The sequence below is a fragment of the Pocillopora verrucosa genome, chromosome 4, assembly GCF_036669915.1.
Source record: "Pocillopora verrucosa isolate sample1 chromosome 4, ASM3666991v2, whole genome shotgun sequence".
NCBI classification, from domain to species: Eukaryota; Metazoa; Cnidaria; class Anthozoa; order Scleractinia; family Pocilloporidae; genus Pocillopora; species Pocillopora verrucosa.
Window position 1 is genome coordinate 22,248,812 of NC_089315.1, and position 18,641 is coordinate 22,267,452.

Below are 18,641 nucleotides of genomic sequence, written 5' to 3' on the forward strand. Positions count from 1 at the left end.
TCGCTATAATGAAGGGCTAGCACTCGAATCTGCAACTTTTAAACTCTTTACGGGGGCCAATTTACGTTCATTTATTATCAACTCCGTTGATAATACTAAATTATTCTGTTATTACTCTCCCACCAACGTAGCACCGCAGTTTCCTTAGAAACTTACCCCTTTGCTGTTGAAAATTATACTCATCAACGGATGCAAAAATAAAACGCTTAACTTCGCTTTATCGAAAAGCCGTTGAGCTCAATGGTCCTTGTTTCTCAACAAACAATCGAATTGAGCTCAGAAAGCTTAATTTCAAAGTGCACCCGCTTATTTTCGTTTCATAGTAATATACATAGATTCTGTAAAACTTCCTTTCAGTCGGGGTTTTTTTTTTGTTTTGTCAGAACGGTAAAAGAAGTAGATAGCAGTCATCACTACTAAAAAAGGATGGAGTTGGCTGCGCATTCAACAAAAATACTTTCAAACCATCTGGGTCGCAGTAATCATCGGCTCTGATATTTTCAAGAGTTTCTTACTTGACGCGCAGTAAAAATGTTTAGTGTGAGCGTGCACAGGAGAAATAGTCCCTTGCACTGGGTGTGACCATCCTTAAGTGTTCATGCGATCAGGTACTTTAATAAGTTCAATTCACGCCTGTCTAGATGAAGTCCAACGTTTCACCAGTTTAGTTGCATTTTCACGGTCATTAGAGGGACCTAGAGATCGTTTTCACAGGATATTCCGACGGTCATATTGGCTACCGAAACAATAGTGACTCACGGCCATGTTAGTACTGCACTAAACATATATTTAGGAGCAGATTTTCTTTTTTACAATAACCACCAAGTAAAAACAACGACGCATTGATTTAGGAGGTTAATATATCAATCTTTAGCAATACTAGCGAAAGGTGCCCAAAATTTTAAAATCGAGCATTAGGCATGGTTGAAATTTTGAACGTTATCCGTTTACCGATTTACACACCTCGAGCCTGGTAAATAAATAAATAAGCTCTGAATCAATCCCCATGAACGCAATCGGCCAACAAATACAAGTTGCATGCATGGATACCACTTTCCCGTGATCGTATTTATTGCAATCCAGCGAATAAATGTACAAAATCTACTACGTTAAATAACAGGTAGCGGTAAATCTGCTAAATGGAATCACCCTTCCTTTGAAGAATGTTTAAAAGAATTACTACATCAAAATGGCATAAAAATGCTATTAGTTGATTAACACGACAACTGAGACTGTGTTGGTCCCTCATGGTAAGATTCCAAGGCCTATTAGGTCCAATTAATGAAGTTGCAATTAAAGCTATCGCAATTATGAGTGTTTAACTACAATAAAAACCTAACACTGTAAAAGAAACCATTATCAAAATGGCGAAGTGAAATCTAATGAGTATATGCACTTGAAAGCAGCCCCTAATAAAATTATGCTATGGGAGAAAAATGACTGAAATTGTTCCAAAGTTAACACGACAATGATATCTCCTTCACAGTAACAGCTTATTTTAATTCTGAAAGTGATTCGAAAGGTCGATTCAAGATGATTTAGTGGTTTTTTCGAACAGTCCTAAAGGCGAGTCGTTTAACAATTGCCTATGGTAAACAAGGAAAAAATTTCTTATTCCTTTGCATCCACCTAATCTTCCTCCTCAGCAGACTCAAAACTTTCTGGTGCATCGAACCAGTTTTCTTGTAAATCCTTGGATTTCCTAGCTTGCATGTGGAGATCAAACCACAAAGAAAACAGCTCAAGGTCTTCACAAAATTCTTCGGCATAGTGAACATTTAAAAGATGATTAATCCGATCCAAACTTGCCAATATCTCAGCTGCCTCAGGTAGAATATCTTCCTCAATCTCCGTGTTCGGTAAATCATACGCAGATTTGTCTTCATTCGCCCTTAAACGGTCGCCCACGCAGCCTAGTAGTTCCCTCGTTTTCATTATCACGAAGTGTCCAAGACCAAATTCTCCTCTGGAGAGTTCCCTGATGCGGCCATAATTATAAACAAGAACAGAAACGAAAATATTTATGCATATGAGACTAAGTCCCAATTTTAACGCTGTAAAGTAAACGGGGCCAATGACTGTGCAACAATCGTTAAAATAGTCCACTCCGCCACCAACGACTCCTTCGACAAGAAGAGACTGTAGAATGAGGAAAGGCGAAGAAAAGGAGTAAAGTTCTCTCCCAAATAGAATATATCCTACATGGATACATCCAAACATGAACACAGCGAATACAATTGAGCAGTGAACGAGTTCCCGAGCAGATCCCTTCATTACATGGAATAAATGCCTCACACGGGGATTGAATTTGAGCAAATACAGCAACTTCAAAGTGTTCAAGAACATCAGTAACGATAAAAATACCGTTTCTAAGTCTTGTAGAAGAACACCCCAATCGAAGCTGATAAATTGAAATGTGTTTTTCTCAAGTTCAGCTGTGGTAGCAAAGAGCTTTGTTTCTTTCATTATGTGAGCAATTAGAAAGAAAATGACTGATATAGTCTGGAGGATTTCCACCCAATTGATAAAACGTGAGAAATACAGTCGAACTCCTTCGATCATCTTCCTCGTTTCCTTGATAACAAAGTATATAATATAGACCACTAGTAACAATTGACAGGTTATGGTTACAGCACTGTAGCCGCCACCAATGTCATATATGTGCATAGTATGAATCACGTGATTAGAAACCACGAGACCACTTGGCGAAAACTCAATCAGGATCCAAATCACACTAAACAAATTTACTTGAGAGTTAAAAACTGCGCACTCAAAAATTAATGCACTGGTAAATCTGTCAATCCAGTCAAGCAGGTTTAGTTCTGAGATGACGTTCAGTGCTGTAGTTTTGTCATAGCCCAACTCGGCCAGGTAACCTCCTTCACCATAAAAATTAAACAGATGAAGTTTTCCCCATAAGGGAAGATTTAGTGTTTGCTGGGCTGAAGAATAATGCCAAGCACTTGGACAGACCTGGGGAAGACTAACGAGTGACTCATTCCCAAATGAGGAAAACAAACGCCAGTTTTTTCCAAGGGAGTTGGTTTTGTCCTCGTTAGTAAAAGTATATGTAGCCACGCAAGAGTTGAGTGGGGTTGTCAATTCCTCTATGCTGACATCACAAGAACCTTAAAGTGGAAAAAGACCATCGTGTTTATTGTTTTATCTTTGTGATAGAGATATCGCGTGCATGAGATGCTAATTAATTCATAAATTGATGACTAATGATTAAGGTTTTCATTTTCTCTCCTCAATGGAAGATTCCTAATGAAATGAAATGACTTTGCATAACCTTAATGAAGCACAATTTTTCTGTGCAGGTTACCCGAAATTTTAAATATGCTAATTCTTTTATAAATTATTCAAATCAAACTCATAATCATTGGCAAACCCAGCAATTCACGTTAGTTTCTGCGAGTCTTTTTAACCCACTCAAAATTTGAAGTAAGAACTTTTGACGACCCTGTTGAAGCTTATATAGGCTGAACTGAGATCAGTTTGTTGACGAGATAAATTCAGGGAGCAATTTTGTTTGGTCTTCGTTTAAACACTTCCTTCAGAATACCTTCTTTGACTCGTAGCTGCCTAAGACGAGGCATCCCAACGAGAACAGCGTCGCCGTTTCCAATATAGAGCCTGGAACTATTTGAGGTAACATCTTTTCCGTCTTCAAAAAGCCCGGGTACCAAAACGTTACGTAACCAGTTCCATGTGTTGAAGTGATTTGAGATCTAAATGTTAGGCGTGATGAATGAATAAATTAGTAACTAAACAAATAAATATTCATGGAATTAAGTCGATAATACTTAATTAACCTATTACACTCTCTCACCGACGCAGTTTCACAGTTTTTTTAGAAACTTACCCCTTTTATTCAAAGAAATATTCATACAGTTGACTAAATATTCAGCGACCGTGATTGGTTGTTGCTTGTAATCTATCAGATTATCGACGCGTAGCTGACGTCAAACAAAAGCAATTTCCCCTTGCTTTGTCTGATACGAAAAAAATGTACTTTCGAGATTTCTCCTTAGGATTCAAAAATTTCTTCGCTCTTTTCCCGGGAAATGGAAATACCAGATTGAATTTTAACCTTTATCAGGGATTCTATCATGTGTCCATGTACTTAGCGCACCGTTCAAGTCTAAATTGGCACTTTGAAACTGAGTTGACACACATCCATGCAGCTATACCTTTGCCGTAGAAAACCAGTTCCTTGCAACTAAGAATATACCTTAACAGAAACTTGTCTATTTGAAAGTAGCTTTGATAGCTTTTTTGTAACTACCTCGGTAGTTTCCTTAAATAAACTCCACGGAACCGTTTCTCGAAAGTCCTGGTAATTACTTGTCTCCAAAAAGTTGATTATTGTTGGTCTCGTTCACATTCAGATCGAGGTGTGGATAGGTTCGAGAGTCGGTCGGTCAGGAAATGAAACCAAATGTTTTGGTTGTCTAAGTCAAGACTCGCAACTCTGGCTCCTATATTTAGATTGAAATTATGGCCTCAGCCCGTAAAGTTACCGACACCTATGACAAACGAGCCTTTGCAAATTTCCGTTAACATTATAAGTTAATAGTATACATTCTTACTAAAGTAAGCTGGTCTGAAACGAGAGGATTAGCTCATAATGAGAAGCAATTTACCTACCATATTAAGTTCTCCAAATGTGGTCTTCATGGAAGATGTCATCATATATCCATGCTTGCTACGTCCACCGTAACAAACAGTAAGTAAAATTAACAAGTACAGTAGGTACGATACTATATTCCGAAGAGCTCTGTACATATACATTTCCCTAATTCGAGCGGCCCTTGCACGACGTAATTTTCTCTTCGTTAAGGGCTTTGGTGTTTCAAGTTCTTCTTTTTCGACGTCATCATAGCCTAGCCCGCCAACTTTAATATCTTCGAGATTAACCTCTGTGTCTACAGGGCTAGAAATCCATGCGGACCTATCAGGTCCCCTTTTGAAAAGATGAGGCAGTATAAAAGCAACGACGATGATTTGCGCTGGTTCCGTTACAAATAAGTCCAACAAAATTGACATTCCAACCGAAATCAGCCACTGCTCACTTCTATCTGCACCCCATTGTAGACTGTAGAAGATAACAAAAGTCGCCGCACAAGTCGAGAGGAGAAAACACAAGAGCCAAGGAACGCAAATAAACCAGCGTGGAAAAGAAAACTCGCGTTTTATCTCGTTAAATTTCGTCCTTGCGTTGGTTTTGAGAGCCATTTGCTTATTCTCATTCGAGGATCGAGTACGAGCAAAAAGTTGCACGCTCAAAATATAGGCAGGAAATACAACCATAAGGCTCTCCACTCCAATGATGAACTCTCTAAAGTTTACAACAAAACGGCCCAATCTTAGCGTTCCTTGTGTGTCGTCAGTCGCTGTTCTATGTTCGTAAAACATCGCACTGGTTAGCATGATGGTCAGCAATAATACTAGACAGCAAGATAAACGTTGCACGCGACTGAATCGATATCTTGGTGGTCTTGTAGCGACAGAAAACCATAAATGTAAGTCACTGACTTCTTCAGCAATTCTGTTCTGAACATACGAGGAAAAATCAATTCCTCTGTCATTCGCTGTTGTGAAACGAAAGGTACGGTCTATTAATCCATCACTTTTATCAATTGCCAGCCACGTAAAACATACGAAGTTCCTTTGTATCTTACTGAACAGATCGCTAACCTTGATCTGATTCAAAAACCACGATGGACTGGTGCCCGCGTTGTCATGCCACACTCGAACGGTTTTTATGGTGCCAATGTTGACAGGAATGGAAATAACGAAGGAGACAATACTCCCTCTTGCAAAAGGAATGCACGAATGGTGCTTCAAATGATACGGTCGACTGGTACCTAACTCTCCCTCCAGTACAATAAAAACGTTGGCAGTGGTTCCCGAATTTCGCCAGATGCCCGTAAATACTTGAACCTCGACGAAGTGATACCAAGGTACGGGTACTCCTATGAGTGCCCTCTCGCCCACCTTCAAGGGGAGAAAGGAGAACTGGTCAAAGTATGTTCGAAATGGACACAAACTGTAACAACAGTGGAATAAAATAACTTTTTGAAGGGCATAATTGTTATCTGCGACCGTCATTTAAGAGTGCAAATAAGCTATGTGCCCAACCACTATCAACAAACCTTGTGCGTGGGTTTAGGGTTCACCTTTACTACATATAGCTTCCACTTGATTTCAAACATTTTTTTCCAAGTGACAAATAAGCTCTCTGTAAAGTGTTTATACTCGCTCTACCGAGGCTGAAATTAACTATCAATGATTTCAACAGCATCTCATATAGCATGACTAGTGTCACACAACCGAAGTCACCTTTCGGCTTCCATTTCTCGCACCATTTCTTTTGATCCCCCAAGAAATGGCTCAGTTGGCATTTTCAGCCTGAACATTTTCCTTTGAATTTGAGTTTGGACAGCCAATTTCTGCCATATTTCGCCTAACGATCGGAGAAGACTCGGCGACTGAAAAATTGCAATTCAAACTTGGAAATGTTGGCTAAGCTTACCCTCGTCAAGCAAAATTTGTCGAATAGCAATGAAAGAACCAATAAGCTGTGCAACTGATGAGGGTATTGGAGCTTGCAATCAGTCATTCAAGGCTCACTAGGCGCGAGTTAGTCAGAGGCCAGTTGTCTTTTTTGGCCACACATATTGGTAATAATTAGAAATTACATTTTTACCTTCATGAGATCAAGTTTGTCATTCCGTCTAGCCCATAGCAACAGTCCCAGATAGAGACCAAACACACAGCCAACTGTTATTATAACAGCTAAGTTTCCACTATACGGTAAGCGAACAAGCTCTGTGAAAACTTTGTCAAAATCGATGGCAGTGGGCGCCACAAGTAACTGACCACCAAAAGCACTCAGGTGATTACAAGAGCAATGTATGTAATCTTGAGTTGTCACTTCGCTTACCTGCAATTAAACAGTTTACATCAACAGTTAAATTGAAGTGCTAATTCCAAGTAAAGGTGAACATGTTGGTGGGAGGAAAATAAATAGAAGAGCGCTAAATAACATGAAATTAATGAGCCATTGATAGAGAAGGTAACGTTCTAGGAGTTACTAGTCTTATGGCCACCGTATGATCATATGTTCAAGCTCCGTGGGAAATTTGAGAGTGAAATTAAAAGCTTAGGTAATAACTAAAAAAGTGTCTCAAAAGCGTGTTTAAACATTATTAAACACCCACCCATCAATCTTCGCGCAATTTTATTGGCTATTTAACACCTCGTGGCGCAAAACCACCGGTCAGTATCACGTAATAACCCCAAGTTTACCTCGATATTTGTCCCCTGACTATTTCCGCCGAAAAGAAAAAAGCCAGCGGAAAAAACAATGAAAGAGTTTCACCCTTTCATCGTTATTACTTTAAATGGAAGAGAGCGAACTCGTTTGGTCGAGTCCAGGGATACTGACATTAGTAAGCTGATCTCAGATGCCGCCCCGGTCAATAAAATCTGCTGTCGACGCGCGATCTGAAAATTAATAGGAGGGTTATCAAATAAATAAACCCTGTTTTGGTTTCTGGTATGTTGGCTGATAATGTCCTTGGATGAGAGATTTTCCTCGAATTTCACAAGTGCCCTTGAAGCTTTGCTTCTTGGCCAAATCCTTATTTTCGGACATTATCAGCAGATATACAAGCCAAATGAAGGAGTTCATTCAATAAATATTACGTCGCAAGGTTACAGTTTACAGCAAAGGTTATCATAACTTCTAATATCTCATATTTCACCTTGCATCCGTCAGAGGTCCATTGCGATATTTCCGCGTTCCAGTACAGACAAGCAACCGGCATGACTTGTATGGTGTAATTTTCATCACCTTCCCGGTACTGAGGTACACTTAAACTTCCACCCTTGGTGGGCGGTTCTTTGAACTGCACACATGATTGCTCTGAGCAGCGTCTAACTCGAGAGATCTCAGGAGTTCTTGGCACGGCTGTAAGACTAATGAAGTAATAACCAAGACCTTTGCTCTCTAAAAATTCTTGGTTCATGAAGACTTTATAGGGATCACGTGAACAGTTGACATAACCATCTGGAATCTTATCGCAAGACGAAAGGTCAGGTATTGTTAAATTCAAGTCGCTATTACTTACAGATCGCTCTCCATATTTAACAGTCACCAAAAGTTTTGTATCGTTACTTTTTGGACGAATCTTTAGCATCAAAGCCATCCCAGTTTGGCTGACATTTAACTTATAGAAAACAGTTCTGTTGGCTCCAACGAAATGAGACTGAAAAGCGTTTGTGAATTCCTGGAGGTTCTGAAGTGTTATAGTAATCGGGGCTGTCAGTTCTGTCGTATTCAGGAAATTACCAGAACTGTTCTTAAGTTCAAGGCTTGAAACTGCAGTCGTCACTCTTGACCCTGAGGGGTCCCAAGAAAAAGGTGTAAAGTCTGTTGTTACCATCTGCAGACATAAAGAGAGAACAGAATATTTGTAACTGTAAACGGCTCTCAAAGCAGTTGTTGGGAACCAAAAACGAAAAACATTTCTCGTCTTCTCAACCTCTCTTTTGATTTCACCAAAGATTCACGGTTCAAAAGCGCAACAGATGTTTATTCAACTTCCCACGGTCGATTCAACTGCAAGTGAATCGAAGGTTAACACATTTCCTCTAGGTTCCTAGCAACGTATTAGTTTCCCCGCTTTGTGACGGCAAGTTTTGAAATGTAGAATAAACTGGCGCCTTAATTAACGAACAATATAGGGTGAGGGGATTTGACATTGATTGGCCTGGTTTTGAAAAACACATGTTAAATCAAATTCGCTGGCTTTATGCTATTAATTTTTGTTTTGTCCTTTCTTCCTCATCAAAACGACAACTTAGAAGTGTCAAAGAGGACGACCACAAAGCCATACAGACAATCCCCTTCCCAGTCAGAACGTCGACACGTTTACCCACAAGTGTATCCAGGGCGCGTTCTTCAACATTTAGAGTGGCGCAATATTTAAATTAAGTTATGTGCTGGGCAATTCAATAGTTCTTGTACCTACCTGGCTATCTACAAACTGGGTAACATTAGCCAACTGAATACCTAATGAAGTTAGCTGAAAACTATTTCCTTTGTTTGTCAAAACAGTCCTAGCGAGCATATCCGGCTCCTCTCGCAGCACTAGCAGAGACATGGCGTGGGCTGTTAGCTTTTTCTGCTCTTCACCCACGAGAGTTCGGGACAAGAGGATACTTCCGATTTCTTTCAAAGACTGGAGAATATTCTCAACATAGATTTGAGCCTGAAACAAAACATACATAACAACAGTGGCCCCTGTAATCATTGGTTAAAACCTATAACAGCTACTTTAATTTTTTTTTTTCCGGTAACGTGAGGTGCCGCCCAAATTGCCATAATTTTACCATCAAACTAACGATCAGGATTTGAGCGATGCGTTTCGAGATAACTTTAACTCAAAATGTCTCATACCCGGAAACGTGGCAAGGAATTGATTTCGCGTCTAATATCCCTCTATTTTATTGTAGTTTATTTATGTAGGTTTTGAACACATTTCTCAACGGTTCGTTACCTGTACCTGAGCGTCAAAAGATTTTCTCTTTCTCCTCTTGGCCCGTAAATACGGTGAAGAAGTTCTTGACTTGAATGCTAACTTTCGGCTCTGACGTGAGAGTCGTTCATCTGTAGTTATGAAGCTGGCTTTGATGTGAAACTTCTCCTGCGAGTGCGAACCGTATACACTAGCTTCGTGAGACGCTACCCTAAGAATACTACCGAGACAATTCACAAGACTCTTTGCGCCATAAAAAAGCGATTCGTATCTTTCCCCAGCTGTACTCTCCACCTTCAACACTGAAGTCATTTTTTCAAGTGCATCCGTTGCATCTTTCTGCAAGAAAAAAAGGATCAGAATGTGAAATGAAATCATTTATTTCTTATTAAAGCTAAGAAATTGATCTTCGTTTGATACCGAAGCATTACCTGGTTATCAAATTACCTGCGCTTCGACGGTAACCTCGTCAATGACCGAGCTGGCAGAAGCAATCACATTTGACACCTGCTGAGCTCTAACGACTGTGTCTACCGGGATGGTGGACAAAAGCTTTATGATGTTTGATTTCATCTATATCAATTTAAAGAAGACACGAGGTAAGCTTGGGTGTTCAAAACGGCTGGAAAGAAAAAAAGTAGAAAGTAATGTTCTTAACAGGTGGGAATCCTTTCAACTGTGGAGGTATATCGTTAGGATGAAAAAAATTTGACAAAGCGTGCTAACTAGGCAATTGCCACTTTCTGAGAGGCAATACGGTGTTTCAAAAGTCTATAGTAATATCTGACACCATTGAGGGATAGCCCACAAAGTTGAAGTTTAACAGCTTACCAGGTCGCCGTTACAAACTTAAAAATATTGGTGGAGATAGGCACTGTGCGGTGGCAAACAAAGTTTTATTCCAGGAAACCCTGCCCGGCATTGCATGTTAAGTAGAACACCAACCCAACTTAGCAATTATGCGCTTTAATCAAGCCCTTCTGATAGGTAAATCACTGAAACTTGACATAATCGAACCTCCCTAAAAAGATTTTTTTTTTGAGAGGTTTCACATGGAAAGTCTCACTAGAATTGGTTCATCACGGTAAATCGTTACCATAATCCGTTTCTCTGTCGACTCAAGGACCTGATTCGTTTTCGCGTGTGCAATGGCATCAACGACCGAAATGGCGGCCGTTGTTAATTGTAGAGCACGTGACACGTCACCGGACTGAATCAGATAATTCAGTTCACTCTCATCTCCAGTTATGAGGCTTTTGACCACGTCTGAGAGGTTTGCTTGTGCAACGTTAGGTTCTAAGACCTAAAGACAAATTAAATACAGAAGTATACAAATAGTTTTCAAGAACTACATGTTATGATTAATAATAGAAGGTGTTGACTGAAATGAAAATAATGTTAGCACAGAAAAGAAAGTGATGAATATGCAACAGTTTCCTGAGCGTTTCCGTTTCTTACCTGCACGGGAGTCTTCACTTCAGTGAATACTCCCAACATATTGGTCACTCGCACTCGAAAGTCGATGGTAAAGTTATTTTTCTTCTCTCCAGCAGGAAGTTTGGTTGTTACACTAGTTTTTACTCCTCTGTATGCCACATTAAGAAGATTGTTATCTGTGAGGTAAATATATTCATACTGCAACTGAAGGTCTGAATCCTGCCAATTCATACACGTAAAAGTAAACTCTGTTGCGAGAGTGACTCCTGATACTGGGCTTACACTGCATACTCCTCCAACAGCCGGGATGTTTGAGGTCACGTGGTACTCGGAATACCCGCGGTATCCACCTAGTTGTTGTGCTGTGAGTATAAACTTATACCTGGTACCGGGTGTCAGCACTCCAGGCCTAGTGACGAGAGATTTTGATGAAACTCGAGTACTTATCAACTCTTGTATTTCTAAAATATCAGACCACTGAGAACTGTTTGAAGAGTTATTCACGTATTTTAAAACTGTCCACTTGAAGATAAGGTTACCATGACATGAGGCACCTGTACACATGCCTTGTAAAGCCATTCTTTCAGATGGAGTAACTTTGACATCGCAATTTTCAACACACCTGCAGGCCATTAAGTATTGTAGTTAATGCAGATTCACTTCCTAGCTCATCAAAACTCAATTCTTCACCTTGAAAAGAATATTCATACAACTTCACTCGTCTTTCTTTTCCTTTTTTTTCGTTCTATTTCTTCAACTCAGTTGATAAAACCAAATCATCCTGTAATACACTTCAGCGTCGCAACTCCACAGTTTCCTTACAAACTTAACCCTTCCCTTACTCTTAATTCATTTTATTTGTTTTTATTGATGAACGCAACACTCCTCCATGTTTTCATGCGTGATGAAAGTATGCCCTTGTACATATTAAAAGGCATGTCATATTTGGATCAGAAGGGGACCAATTCTATTATTAACAGTAGATCATGTTCTTATTTGAATAAATTATCATTGATGTACTAAAGATTGTTTGTTCTGAACACATGATAGTTTACATGACTGGTGAAGTTCAAGTCGCGCCTGGTTTCTTTAAGTCTCAAATACCTGATTTGCACTTCCGGTGGGTCGCCGGGAACGATAAACACTTCCTGAGTATCCTCAGCCAGCCTTTCACCCTTTGTAACCTGTATTGTTATGAAGTACGAGGTGTTTTCTGCCATAAGACTGTTGTTCACTCTAAGTTCATGTCCAACAAATTCTTCGTCATCAGCCCTATAGTAACATCCGGCATGATCTGAATTGTTAGGATCTTGTAGTGGCTCTTCTCGGCACTGCCATGTAAAATTTAGGCCTAAAGGCATGAAGAGAAAGTGCTACACGTAATAAATAATACGATTAACCACAGCTAGTTGGGCGAGAGGTCTGCTTTGTCGATCAGTCAAATTGCTTACTCTAAACTTGCGTTACGTATACCTTGTTCGATGGTTTAACATACAATACACGTGGGTATCTTACGAGTCGTGTAGTATTTTTCCGAGCCCCGAAAGGACTAGGAAAAATTAGAGCAGTGAGAAAAATGTCTGCTTGTATTATAGGTTGAACCATCGAATAAGGGATTAATTTCCCACTATAAGTACACTTTTTAGTGTTTTGATTTTAATTTGCGAAATAAATCCTTCGGCCACACATAAGGATTACGCAAATGACGAGAATAACACACACAAAACCATTAAAGTGCTCTTTGTGACCAACAAAAAATCTGTCGTGCTTGACAACTGGTCAAGCCTAAAAAACGAAATAAAGTTTGGATCCTTCAGTGGGGCCACTTTGCTGCTCAATGTTCTTGCCTGATTTACTACCTTAGTTTCCTGTTTCCGCTAATGGCTAAAAATTTCGTACACAACCTTTTTTACCGAGAATATGAGAAGACCTTGAGAACAAGCCCGCCTCAAGGATGACCTCAGCTTTGTTAGCTAATTAATGATCTGATATTTTTTAAAATTATTTCTTTCTACGATTTTAAGTGCTGATCCTCAAAATATATAAAGGATTTTACATCACTGTATGATACACACTCTGGAATAAGAAAAAAATGTTATTTAGTCACCAACCTAATAATTTATTGTCCTCTTCATCAGGATCATAAGACATAGATGCATCAAAAATCAGTGGTCTGCTCAGTCCTCTGGCCACCTTGCTTCCTCCAGCAATGGATGCAACTAAAGGGCTACTCACCACCTTAAAATAACCCTGACCGACCCCAAACACTGGTGTCCCCATCATGCTGACATTAAGTCGAACCAAAAATTTACCAACGGGCAACGAGAGAGGAGTAATTCGAAATTCTGTTGAGCTATTTCTCGAAAGTAACAGCACATCTTCATTGTCAGTCTGTTGGTAAACATGCCAGTGGAACAGTGTCTGGTGGGAAAACTCACAATTCAGTGTTACTTGAGATTGGATTGTAAAGTGTCTTGATCTATGAAAGCTCAAGTCTGAAGAGGTATTCGGCGAGACATTTAGCAGGCTCACAGTTGGGCTGCGACAGGGAAATTCTAATAAAAACGAAAAATAATATTACCAAATTTCTCAAGTTTCCATGATTTATAGAAGCCTTCTAGCCATAAACTTAGTGACTTTTGATGTTGAGGATTCTTGAAAAGTATGCCTCCCTCAGGTCAATAAAAGATGAGCTCATTTCAAAATAGGACGATTGGCATTGGTGGAGGGTGGGGCAACCAACCAGGTGACAAATCTCAGTATATCCAACTTGCAGGTAATGTAAATATGGACAGACTATAATCACTTTAAATATGTTATCAAAATTCTCATTTATAAGAAAATGTAGAGCACCTGGAAGGAAGAGTTATTAATCAAATCTTTGGTGTTAAAGAGTTTTATTTATCCCAAACTTTAGTATTAATTGCAATTTAAATGTCAGTTTTGTCATTCTTATTCCATTAACGATAATTGAGGGTTAAATTGTGGTCACATCACTTGAAAAATACATATAAATTGTGGTCACATCACTTGAAAAATTTATTAGCATAATTGCAGAAGATGGTGGAAAGCAAAAGGAAATTGTACAATGGAAAATTTTAGATATGAAAACGTTCCCATTTCTGTGTAAAAAGAAAGAACCTTACTTAAAAAATTATATTTGTAATCCTACCATGATTCCATCACCCAAAATTGAAATAAGATTTTTAGATTACAGCCTGTTAGTCACACACATCTGTATTAAATTCACTAAACATGAATGTTGAAATCTAATTATTGAACACTTACCAAGTTCAGGATATTTTAGTTAGATCAAATCAATGTAATGGCTGGTTGGGTGATCTATTAAAACGAAAGTTGGGGGGGGGGGGGAGAGAAAAGGGGTAACTCTAGGGAAAAAAAGACAGAGGAAACTGTGAGCTTTTGAGGAAGATGTAATGATCCGAACAATAATGGATGAGAGCATGCCACTTTTAAAACATCCATTCTTACTTCGTCTTGTGATCCTTCATAGGTGTTTCGTCTAGTAAGATATATGCTAAAAGCTAAGTCAAGAATCTTACTCAAAGAGCAGGAACATCTAAAATTGACATTAGAACTTAAGAAGTGATCAAAGAAACAGGAAAACCCGGCGGCATGTGCTTAAACCAAGCTCGGATAATTTGTCCTCAAAAAAGCGTACTAATTCTTAGAATTGCATGCCATTTCCAAAAAACCTCTGATATTCTTAAGAAGTTTGAAAGAACCTTTTGGTGAGAATTCTGTGAAATTTTCTGATTGCCAGGCATTCAATCTATTTGAGATAGTGTAACCATCATACTTGTTGGACTTTGGTCCTGAAACTACTCAGTGAAGACCGCCTTTGGATTATTCCTACAACCCTGGCCTCTTCAACTAGAGAGCTAGAAGTTGCTTACCTAGGTATCTGTAGTTTGCATTCGAAGATAGAAGAAATCAGACTTTTACAAAAGATCTGCGGATTTTAGGTTTTAACAATCACTGAGGTAATTTTGAATGCTTCTATTCCTGATAGCCACTTGCAAATAGATGGTCATAAACTCATTTAATGCGAGGAGACTAAAGGCAAAGGAGGAGCTGTTGCCTTAAAATAAGCTGAATAGTTTGGTCAAGGGAATGAAGTCTAAATGAAGAGGTTAAAATTCCATAGTATTACTACCCTATTAGCAGTTGTTTACTGTTTCAAACAAGAAACATCCAACTCCGTTGGGAATTTTCAGTGTCCTTGAAAACCAGCTTGGATTAAATCAGACACTATCTTTATACTGGAGGACTTACTGCTTGTTAGAAGCTTAACTAAAGTTTGATTCTATGGCCATCACAAACCAAGCTCAGTTGTGTCTCTTTGACATCTGAGTTTAGTATCCAGAATGTCATTAAAGGTCAAAAAAGTTTATAATATCATTATAAACACTAAGAGTCTTTCTAATGATATCATCATGTATCAAAATTTGTTTCTAATATACATTACCAGGTTCTGTTATATTTTTTACCTATACTCACAAAGGTCAACATGTAAATTGTATTTTGTATTTTATTTGTTGCCAATCCATCTACCTAAGAAAACTTTCAAATCAATTTGGACAATTTAAAAATTTAGCATTAATATTGGTAATGTGAGTCAGTGGTGGTCCTTTGGGTTTGTATAAGTGAATGCATCTACCCCTCATCTAAATATTTTGTGTATGTCTTCACAGTCACTTCAGTATGTTCATACATTAATGTGTGTGGATGAGCTTTTTCCCTGGCCATTTTGAAACTGAGAGAGGCAGAGATAGCACAGGAAGAATAATTTGGATAAAAAATTTGCCAGAACTGTTTTGAAACAGTGTTACAAGTATCTAAGATTAAAAGTTGAAGAGAGCATTAAAATTGTAAGGTATTTCCATTTTCTTTCATATATTTTAGGAAATAAGATCAAACTTTTATGGACATGAGTACATGTCAATAAAAGTCCTCTATCACCCTTCCCTCCCTTGCCCTACAGTTGGGAAACAATTATTATTACTGTCTTTGATGACTACATAACTCTTTTCCGGCCACTGCATTACAAACTCAATACTTAATCAACAGCATGTGGCTTAAGTGTAGATCAATACACTAAATGCTTGATGAACACATTAAGTTCCAACACTTACCTGTTTTTGTCTCCACAATGAGTTCTTCTGAATATGGTCCAACACCACTTATCATGAAAAATGCAGCCACACAAATCTCATATGCAGTGTTTGCCTTAAGGTCACTTATTTCAGCTTGTGATAGCGAGTGATGTATGTTCATGTAGTTGTAATTCATACCATCTCTCTGTTTATATTTTATCACATATCCAGACAATTGACCTGGTTGAGAGCTTGGTTGCTGCCACTTGACAGTGATTGATGTTACACTGTTTGTAACCAAACTTAAGCCTGCTGGTGCAGCACTGGCTACTGTAACAAAAATGTGAGAAGGGAATTAACTAGTTCAGATAAATCATTTTCTCATAAAAAAGGTGATGCTTGATTGATTTATGTATATTTCATATCAAAAGAACAATATGTTTTTTATTATTGTGTGAAGGCTTTGGAAATTTTGACACCAGCTTAATTGCACTTTTTTTTGTCCCTATAATTTATTTGTCAACACCTTTTCTATGGAAAAACAAAAGGTTATATAATTCTTGTATAGCATACATATTTTCAAACTGCAATGTTTTTGAAAACAGGTGTATCTACAATCTACATATATATATCTAATGGTTTAGGTAATCACTAAGACAACTTTTTCTATGACTCTGAGTTTCACGCTGTGAAACTCAGAGTCATAGAAAAAGTTGTCTTAGTGATTACTTCAACCATCAGATATACCACACTCTGCAAATGCATCGAGCACTATACCACAGGGATAGACTATAACCAAGATTTATACATATATATTTCATACCACACAAGTGAACAGTAATAATACATAGCAATTCACCAGGAAATGGCTAAAACAATAATGGAATTTGTCCATTTCTGGTATACAATGGTACAACTTTGAGTAAAAGTGTTCAGTGTGTATATCTGTTAGTCTTTACTAATGAATGCTGTTGTTTTACTTTTATTTACTTATAATCCACTGAACATCCAGACTTCAGAAGTGAATCATTTCTTTATAATTGCTAATTAGCTCTGCCTTGAATGGTTGAAAAACAACCCTGCACACTCATCAGGCTGGATAAATGTCTTTGTTTAAGCTCACTGCATGACAACCAAACACAGGTTGCCAAAGTAACCACCACAGCAGAGGACTTGGTCACAAAGTTTTATTTACACTTTCGATGGCAATCTTAACTGTCACACCTTGCAGTGCTGTCACAAATATTTTAGCCACTCTAGCAATTATTCAAAGACATGGTAAGTGTTGTTTAAGTATATTAGTGTGTTTATCTCCAACTAAAAAATCTAAGTCACTCAGGTTTCCATCTTTGCAATAATTTTCCAAACAGCTCATGAGTTAAGTTTTTTCAGTGCCAAATTAATATATGCCATCTTTGCACCCCAATTGGGCACATGTTGGACTGTCTACATAGTGAACAGAAAATGTATCCTACAAAAAAGATACATCAGGGTTGGACACGGTATGTGATATATGGGAGGATTTAAGGAAATTAGTTCCAAAAAAATGCTTAGAACTGTTTAGTTGTAGAATCTTGGATCTATACCATTGAACAAAATCACATTTTCATTAATTTCTAAGCAGACATTTCATAGACATATCAATAAGTATTTCAAAATGTTCTTACCTTCTCCATATGAAGTCTTCATAATTACTTGCTTAATTAATACAATAAAAAAGACTTCCAGCAACAACTTCTTCATTTTTGGAATTGGATTAGTTTTCATGACACTCTCATCTGCAGCTAAAGATGACAAGAACAAAAGAAACTTCTCTATGATTTTCAATTTTAGAGCTTATCCTTTGCTTACATATTACCTGACAACTATGGAGAACATATGTTGTCTCATTGCTTAATCAAATTGAGCATCACACGCACAATGGTACGACTGTTAATACCTGTTGAGATATTCCCTAAAGCTGCCACTATGTTATGACAACTGATTGCTTTAAATTATGATGAGCTCAGATAAACTTGACGAAGTGGAATGTGAGAACTTTGTGCAGAGGTCAGTAGCATTTCACCTAACCCTCGTTTTTTAACTTAGACTTATCCTTGGGATATTTTCCTTTCCTCTGGATTACATTCATTACTTTGACATTCGTTTTGGTTTTAAAACACTTAATTACAATGCTCTCCAAGGCCTTTACTATTGATTCCAAAAGGTGAACCCAATCACGCTGTGCATTGGGAAAGGAATTATTTGCTATTAGAGCACAATTTTGTTGTCCTCGCTGATTTCCTTCACTTACTGTATGCATAAGGAAGAATTATGTTCCACAAACCAAATGTTTGTCTCTGCCATAAAAATTGTTGTTATGAACAAGTTGAAGAGCTACCTTAGCTCGTTTTTTACGAAAGACGAGAAATTTTCTTGGGTTTCATGTTCACGCTTGAATGTTCAAATATATTATATTATATCAGTGCATTCTAGAAATGTGACCGAGCATTTCTCCTGAGCTTTTTGTAGAACGACAAAAATCGAAGCCTACTCACAT

At 38.2% G+C, this 18,641-nt stretch overlaps 1 protein-coding gene across 1 annotated transcript; it reads right to left on the reverse strand.

Moving 5' to 3' along the window:
- Positions 1–1,087: 1,087 nt before the first annotated feature.
- On the reverse strand, positions 1,088–17,791 carry LOC131778745 (polycystin-1-like protein 2). Its single transcript, XM_066165389.1, has 14 exons — positions 17,770–17,791; positions 16,142–16,432; positions 13,097–13,540; positions 12,090–12,336; positions 11,007–11,607; positions 10,645–10,851; positions 9,996–10,121; positions 9,570–9,887; positions 9,042–9,281; positions 7,773–8,453; positions 6,713–6,949; positions 4,651–6,000; positions 3,566–3,731; positions 1,088–3,128 (listed from the first exon to the last, which is right to left on the reverse strand). Exons 1-14 carry the CDS (start codon positions 17,789–17,791, stop codon positions 1,630–1,632), a joined length of 6,429 nt encoding a protein of 2,142 aa, XP_066021486.1. The 3' UTR covers positions 1,088–1,629.
- Between the last annotated feature and the right edge of the window lie 850 nt (positions 17,792–18,641).

Bases quoted from the DNA above. Each gene is read 5' to 3' on its own strand.
- LOC131778745 (XM_066165389.1), bottom strand. From the start codon at position 17,791: ATGAAGACTTCATATGGAGAAG. The intron at 9,282-9,569 runs GTAACGAACCGT...GTTTTGTTTCAG, and splicing joins CTTTTGACGCTCAGGTACAG to GCTCAAATCTATGTTGAGAA. The intron at 3,732-4,650 runs GTAGGTAAATTG...CCTAACATTTAG, and splicing joins CATTTGGAGAACTTAATATG to ATCTCAAATCACTTCAACAC.